This window comes from Notothenia rossii (assembly GCF_949606895.1).
Source record: "Notothenia rossii genome assembly, chromosome: 5".
NCBI classification, from domain to species: domain Eukaryota; kingdom Metazoa; phylum Chordata; class Actinopteri; order Perciformes; family Nototheniidae; genus Notothenia; species Notothenia rossii.
The window spans coordinates 2,622,791-2,631,101 of NC_136903.1; the positions used below are offsets into that span (position 1 = coordinate 2,622,791).

General features: G+C 39.3%; 1 protein-coding gene across 1 annotated transcript; it reads right to left on the minus strand.

The window, feature by feature from the left end:
* Window positions 1-4,007: 4,007 nt before the first annotated feature.
* LOC307040121 (transmembrane emp24 domain-containing protein 6-like) lies at window positions 4,008-7,138 on the minus strand. The gene is made up of 4 exons (XM_079682689.1): window positions 6,857-7,138; window positions 5,667-5,793; window positions 5,138-5,289; window positions 4,008-4,570 (listed from the first exon to the last, which is right to left on the minus strand). Exons 1-4 carry the CDS (start codon window positions 7,058-7,060, stop codon window positions 4,349-4,351), a joined length of 705 nt encoding a protein of 234 aa, XP_079538815.1. The 5' UTR covers window positions 7,061-7,138; the 3' UTR covers window positions 4,008-4,348.
* Window positions 7,139-8,311: the final 1,173 nt, after the last annotated feature.

Here is an 8,311-nt window from a genome sequence, read left to right on the forward strand (position 1 = left end):
AGGACTTCTGGGCCAAACAAATATTGTTCTTAAATACAACAAATAGTTCTGACAACATCTAGCTTCAGACAGGCTGCCCTCCATTTTGAGGACGTAGCTATGAAGGCTCCGAAACCATTAAAGGGGAAAAGTTCACATGTATTGGACTCTCGGACGTTTAGTCTTCCTGACAGAACAGTATATAACTGACCAAATAATAATAGAGCCTGGTTTTAACACTCCTCCTGTTGTTTTCCTCCTGCTCTGTCGAATAGAGAAATGGTATGGCAAGCCGATTTAGCTTTTATTCATTTCTGGAGGATATAAAAAAATCCATTCTTACAAGTAACAATGTTTATTTCTGATATCAAACATTTCATTCAACTAGCTAGAATGCAAATTCTAGCTTGTTAAATTAAATTTTAACTAGTTGTAATTTGTATTTCTGATATCAGAAATACAAATTAAAACTATTTACAATTGAATTTGATCTCGTAAAAATACCAATTTCTGATATCAAGAATTATATTTGAACTAGTCGAAATGCCAATTGTTGATATCAGAAATACAGTTTGAACTAGTTAAAAATAAAAAAAATGATATCAGGAATTCAATTGTTACGATTTACAATTCAATTTGTATTCATAACTATATGGCAAGCCGATTTAGCTTTTATTCAATTCTAGAGGATATCAGCAGTGGTGTAGTCTACGTGATACGGTGGTATACGCCGTATACCCACTAGAAAATGCCAGTGATTTCCGTATGCCCTCTTAAAAATGAGCGATGATACGTAACAACATCATTTTGTGACTTCGCTTTCACGCTTTGGCCCCCTTCTGTGTTAATACTTTTGGACGTCTGGGGCTTCCGTCGCCTTTGGCCTGTTGCTAAGCAACAGCAACACACTTTGTTCGGCTCTGACAAACCCCACGTTTCTCTAACGTTATCAGAATTTGATCCTTCCATCATTCAAGTTCGCGGAGCGCTAAACAGGAAGCAAACATGAAACGAAAACAGACGAAAATATTTTAATGTTTTCCGAAGTTTTCCCCTATTACCACTACAGAAGAAGAGCCAGGTCAGGCGGCTGTCCTGAAGGTGACAGAGAACGAGCCCGGCGCTACCGCAAATTTACCCCGTAAGTGGAATTAGCATGGTTATCATTAACGTAACAGTAGCTGGAATGTAAGAACAGGCATCCTTGGTTAGAGTGGAGGGACAGAAAGTTAGGTACATGTCAGCACACATGCAAAGGAAAGCTGATCTAAACAACAGAAATTCATAAAGTCAATGACTATGCAAATGAGAGTTAATTCATGGTCATGTTAAAAGTGCATTTAAAACATTTGCACCATTATATTACTATATGTTAGTTATCAGTAGTTGTCAAATAAGTAGCTATTGAAAAAGTGGAACATTTTTCTCCCTTTATCTGCTTTTCATGCATTTGTTAGCCATGATGTAAATATTGTAAGCAGTTTATTAAATACTTTTGAGTAAATCTTGGCTCTTTTCTGCAGATATTATTGGTAAAAACTTGTATTATGCTAATTAGTCATGGTTTTGTTTATTTCCAGGTTGTGCTCTTTGCAGCGCTACAAAATCAACAGGTGTCCTCACAGAACAACGAGTGTCTATGTCTGAGGAGTGGGTGCACTTTAAGATCCAGTCCTCAGATTCAAGCAGATCAACATCTCTGGCCTCTTTGAGAAACAAGACTAGACGACATGAGACGTCCAGAGCACACAAAATAGCCCAGGAGCTCACGGAGAAGGGTGGACAGGATTTAGTTGGACATTTGGTGAGAGCTGTGTCAGAGACAGTGTTTGCAGTAGGCCATATTGAGATTTTGATAAAAATGTCGATTAATTGTTCAACCCTAGAAGATAAGTGGGCTTTTTCCATCATTGTTCATTCTTTTATTTTTTTATTGTTAATGTCTCTGGCAGTTAAAAGTCACATAAAAATGCTTATAATACATTGACATGTTGATAACACATAACCAGTCTCAAGACTAGTCTATGCATTAGTAAGTGTGATGGTGTTCATGAGGTGTTGCTTCTAGACAGGATGAATACAATTATTACAGTATACCCACTACAAAAAAGTAGACTACACCACTGGATATCAGATATCATATACTTTAAAGGTGGGGTAGGTACGTTTGAGAAACCGGCTCGAGATACACTTTTTGTTATATTCCATGGAATGCTCTTAACATCCCGATAGCAATGAATACTTTAAGTGCTTTGAGAAAAAATCTATAAAAAAATGTCATCTGTGGAAGCCGTGGTACTGTAAAAAGCACGACCAATCATTTTAACTGGCCCAGATAAAATAACTGGATGGCCTACCTGCCTGTCAGCCTTCCATCTGTGCACAAACTTATCTCGTGCCCTGATTGGTCATGTGCGCGTTCGTGTGTGTTGGAGGAGGGGCTCTGTAAGGAAGTGACAGATTTCTTCCGGCTGTGTATTTTCAAATTCTAGCGCACTCGAGCTGGTTTCTCCAAAATTACCTACCCCACCTTTAACTAGTTAGAATGTGAATTCCTGATATCAGAAAAGTGATTTTTTACTAGTTCAAATTGTATTTCTGATATCAGCAATTGGCATTTCGTCTAGTTCAAATTCAACTCCCATTGAAATGAATGAGAAAAACGATGCAAATCTCACTACTTAAAGGTAGGGTAGGTAAGAATGGAGAAACGAGCTCGAGTGAGCTAGAATTTGAAAGTAGGCAGCCGGAAAAAATCCGCCCCCTCCTCCAACACACACGAACGTGCACATGACCAATGAGGGCACTGCAACTCTACTTCACAGTTTTAGTTTTATTTGTTACATTAAATTGTAACTTCAACTGCCCAATTCAGTTGTGATTTTAAATCTCACGATAGAATTTAGAGGCATTTCCTCATAAATGACCGGTGATAATAAAAAGCACATTCAAACTTTCATTCACCAAATTAATTGATGTCAATTCCATATATGTTTTCCGAGAGGTTGCAGGAATAACATTCAAAACCCATACCTATCCGCATGAATTCGGAGGAAGATTCCTCACAGCTGGCGGGCCTAATCTTAAAAACACATCAAATATCAAATCATTCCACTCATTTCATTTTGGAGTTTAAAATGTGTGAGGAGGTCCACATTTTCTTTTTGTTATTTTGTTTAAATTTCTGGAGTACAGCAACCTGAGAACAAGTGGGGGTGTTAAGGGAAATGTTTACATATGTCCTCAGTTATTGTATGTATAGAGAGATTGTGTCTATTCTGTACTATCGGGATGCAATACTGTTATGTACCACTGTGAGGCACTGTAGTGCTACGTAAGGATGCAGGCTTGCATCATGTGAATGAGGGTGTGTTCACCTGATGCACGCACACTGTCTATGTGTGTTCATTCTAAGTTAGCTCGGCTGAGCGAAGGAATCACCTGAGAAGCAGAGGAAAATAAGTCATGCTCAAGGACTCTGAGATTGTACTAAAAAACACAACTTGTTCAAATAGAAAAGACTAAAAGAGTAAAAACACAGAAACACAGCATAGAGGTCTCTTTCACAGTAAAGTGTTTTACATAACGTTACATTTTTAACATTTCATTTCGCTGACATTTTTATAAAGCGACACAAAATACATTCAATCACCCATGAGGATACACATTCAAAACAGCTAGGGTTTAAGTCTCCAACTTGCAGGATCTTGTGTTTTCCAAACATGAATCAATTAAAGGTCACCTATTATGCACAATCCACTTCTTCATGTGTCCCCTCTTCTTCATGTCTCTTCTACATCAACATGTGTCCCCTCTTCTTCATGTCTCTTCTACATCAACATGTGTCCCCTCTGTGGAAAGAGACTCTGAAAGTTTCAGGAACAAAGATTCTCTCTCTTTTTGATCCATTTCTATAAAAACCTGTCTGAAAATGAGCTGATCAGATTTTGGCCACTTTATTATGTCATCACGATGTTTTGGCTTGTGTAACCATTAGCCAATCAGCAACCAAGGTACCCCCCCCCCCCCCCCCACCTTATCACCTGAATCTCCTCCTAGAGCACCATTGAGTTATTTCTAACAAAATCTCTCAGAGGGGCGTGGGGAGGGGCTCCTTATTTTCATCTAAAGTAACAGACAGAGAATCAGCACTTTGGAAGCAGGGCTGAAACAGAGGGGATTATGGGTAATGCTGCAATGATCTGTTTGGTGTTTCAGCCAATCAGAGACAGGCTCTGGATATATTTGAGACCTGTGATATATTGATGAAAAACAGTATAATAGGGGACCTTTAAAGTCTGATCTAACAAGTAGAAATCATGCAAAGGGGTTGAAGCAGTGATTTAGGAGAAGTGTGGACGTTCTGCTCTCAGCATCTCGGTCCGTCGGAGGTCGTTTTGAAGAGCCTTTTGATGGCGAAGAGCTGCAGATATCCAGAAACGATGATGACGAGGCTTTGTGTCGCCGACCACCAGGTGACGTAGTTGAAGATGGACTGCAGGAGGTAGTGGTCTTTCCCTTTCCTCATGCGGGCGAAGTTGTAATGACGCCACATGTGGAAGATCTGATTCTGGAGCTTCTGCACACTCTCCTAAAACCAAACATTGTATATATTGTATAAAAATCAGTAAATCAGCCAAACCGTTTGCCCCCTTTTTCTATCATAAAGATCCCTGGCAACCCCTGACTTAGAGACATATTTTAATGTTAATGATATTGAAGGTACAATTAACCCAAAAAGTTAATCCAATAGCTGCAGCTAGTTTCTTAAACGAGCGATTTGGATTAAGTTTGAGCATATTATTCCGGGTAATATGGTGTCAGAGATAAGTTCTTTTTGTATTTAGTGTTTCTACTGTGACATGTCTCCATGCTTTAATGTTCAAAAAGCTCTTTATTTTTCTCATACTGTCTGTGCTGCAGCACCTCTTTTCACCCTCTGTCTGAAACCAGAGCCCAGTCTGCTCTGATTGGTTAGCTGGCCGGCTCTGTTGTGATTGGTCAACCGCTTAGAGATGTCCCACCCCCTTAGCCTATCGCGTACAATGTCGGAGCGCTAGCCAATAGAAGCATGGAAGCTTTTTTGTGGAGTTAAATTGATTGGAGCATGCCAAACAAAATGAAGTACAAAATCCCGAACAGACTTTAATTGAAATACCTCAATACCGGACAAAGTGTTGTTGAGGGCTATTTCCCCTTCCTCCGTCTCCATCTTCGTCTCCTCGAAGCCTTCGTAGATGACGCCAAAGTTCACGAACACCCTGATGGCTCCGAAATGGTTGTGGTTTCTGAGACACATCCGGTAAAAACCTGATGGGAGGAATCTGTGATTAGCTTCAGAGACTTCTATATGTAATTCTTGCTTGTAAAAACAATAATGCTGTGCTTGTTGGTATGTGCTTGTAGAGCTGATTCCTGGGTTTGGAATGTAATCTTTCTGTAGCAATGCAGACACGCACTCTTATATTTATTTATGACACGGATAGACGTGTTATATTTTCAAAGGAATGAGCAGTGACCGTGCCATAGTTCCTTTATAGCCTAACGTTAGCCGCCTTTAGCTTAGCGGTGGTGACGTGAAGTCATGTGACCGTGCTGTAGTTCCTTTATTATTTAGTAGTCTTTACCTGGATGCTGTGATACACACGTCTGTCAGTATAGTATGACATTTTTTCTGATGGTCCTACCTGTCACCTCGGTCTGGAAGTTCATTTGACCGACGGGGGCGTTTTCGGAAACCATGAGGTCGCCCTGCGGTGAGTTTACCGTCACAAACAGCCGGTGATCGATGGCTATCCCCGTCACCCACTGCACCTGAGAGCACATATTAAACAAGTCCACGAGTTGTATTCAGAGCCTTTGAAGTACAAGTACAAATACAGCAATGTGGACTTTTTTGCACAAAACCTTCGAATCTTGGAGTATTTCCACTTTATGCTATAAAATTATTCCACTTTTACTCCACCAGGTTGTTGACATCCTAATACACAAGTTACAACACTTAAAGTACATTGTTATGCTAATCCTTTTGTATTTCACCTTGAATGACTTTTTACTTTTTGACACGTTATCAGTATTTCTGCCGGTATGGGAACACTGATCCTGATCACATGTTTCAAAGTCAAACGGGTTCACCTTGACAGTCAGAGTGATAAGCCTGGAGATATTCAGATATTAAACTAAAGTACAAATACCACAAGTACATTTTAAATTAAAAGTCCTCCATTCAGTCTCTTAAGTACAATTACAATGTGTCAGCATCCAAATGTACTTAAAGTAAAAGTACATACAGTAATTTGCACTAGAGTAAATGTACCAAGTTCAGTTATTATGCTCCATATATCTGGAACAAACTCCCAGAAATCTATCTATCCATCCCTCTATCCCTCTATCTATCTATCTATCTATCTATCTATCGAGAGTTTTTCCTCAATAACCCTCTAATTAGTGATTTATTGCAAGCAAGGAAGTTCTTGTACATTAGTTTAGGTCTTAATATGCTCAATATGGACCTAATAAGGCAGCAGTACCACAAGAATAGTAATTCTCCCATAATAACACCTAACAAATACGGTCTATTCTTATGTAACATGTAACATCCAACTACAAGTGTTAATTGTGTCAAAATAACTCAAAATTAGGTACTTGTTCATAAACAATAAGCTAGTAGTTTGACTCTAATATGTATGTTGTTATTTATCTTCTTTACTTGCTTGCAAAGCGCTTTGAGCTCCAGGAAAAGTGCTATAAATAACATGTATTATTATTATTATTATTATGTTAATTAACAACTAGTTGATATTTTGTACTTTTAATGCTCAATAAATATATTTTAAAAAACCAGTCATTAGTGCAGGTTAACCGTAAAAGCTCTCACCATGTAGGACAGGTAGAAGCTTCCACTCTGGTGTGCAAAGTGCCAGAAACACTCCTCTCCTGCAGCAGCAACTTCCACAGCAAAGTCATACTTGTCGGATCCTCTGAATAACCCTCCGTCGGACTCATGGAGCGACGGCTCTGACTTCCTGCTCCAGACACTCTGAGAGATCAACGCTAACAGAAGAGCAGTGATGAACAACATGACTGCAGAAAACTGTGGAGCAGTTGCTGCGAACACTCAGATATCAGCTGAGAAAAAATAATGATTAACCACAAACACTTGATAACATATCAAAGAAATCACAATCACAGACGGTGATTATATTATGTTAGATATATTATATACAACATATTGAAATGCAATATGTGCAACTGGTAAAGGAAGAGCTTATTTTAAAATACTTGCCGCTGCCTTTTATTAAATCAAATAATTATTAATATCTTACACATATCTGTAACTTTTATTTTGTATTTTATACCCATCATATTCTATTCAAGCCTTTTTGAATGCCTATTATATCGCTCTTCAACGTCTGTTTTAAGAAACAATGTTTATGGCATTTTATTATAACCGGATAGGGATGGGTACCGAGAACCGGTACTAAGTCAATACCGGTACCTGATTGGACGGTATCGGTATACCGTTAAGCCGCTGGACAAACGGTGCTGCTATCGGTATGTGTTACGTCTACTTCCTTAGTTTAACTTTAAACCATTCTGGTTGGTTGGGAACCCCCATCCCGTGTGATGTATCCGGTTTGAGAACCCTCTGATTGGCCACTGTAAATGCCACTCGTCATGTCTCTCAACAGCGCTCTTATTATTGTTGAGAGACTCCCGCAGGCATGGCGGACAGAGCGAAGCGATCGAAGGTCTGAGTGCACTTTAAAAAAATGTAGTGGCGATAGTGCAAGGTGCAATCTATGTACTCAATTAGTTGCGTGTAAAGGGGGTAACACAAGCAACTTAATGAAGCCTTTGCAAACGAGACACTCATTGAATCTAAAACGGTGCTCGCGATACTGCTAGTGCTAGCGGGCTTCAGCCGCGCCGTGTGTAAATGTGACCTGAGCGAAGGCTCGCAGGCAGGTTAGCTGCTGCGCACGGGTAATATGTTGAGTTTACCTGAGTGAAGTCTTGCAGGCACATCACCTTGTCTTTTTTTAGTTTATTAACACTGACAGTGTGTTAATGTGAGCTCCTACACCTATAATAATTTGGCCTTTCATTGCTCCTGAGAAGCTAATGTATAAGTTATACAGTTATTTCTGCAAGAAAATTACAATACAATTACTGTTTAATCTTCACATCTTGTATTCATGTCTATAATTTTGAGCACCAAATTATTGAAAAGTATCGATAAGAGTATCGAAAAATACCGATACCGATAAGCAGTACCGGTACCGGTACCGGAATTGATAAAATCCTAACAATACCCATCCCTATAACCAGA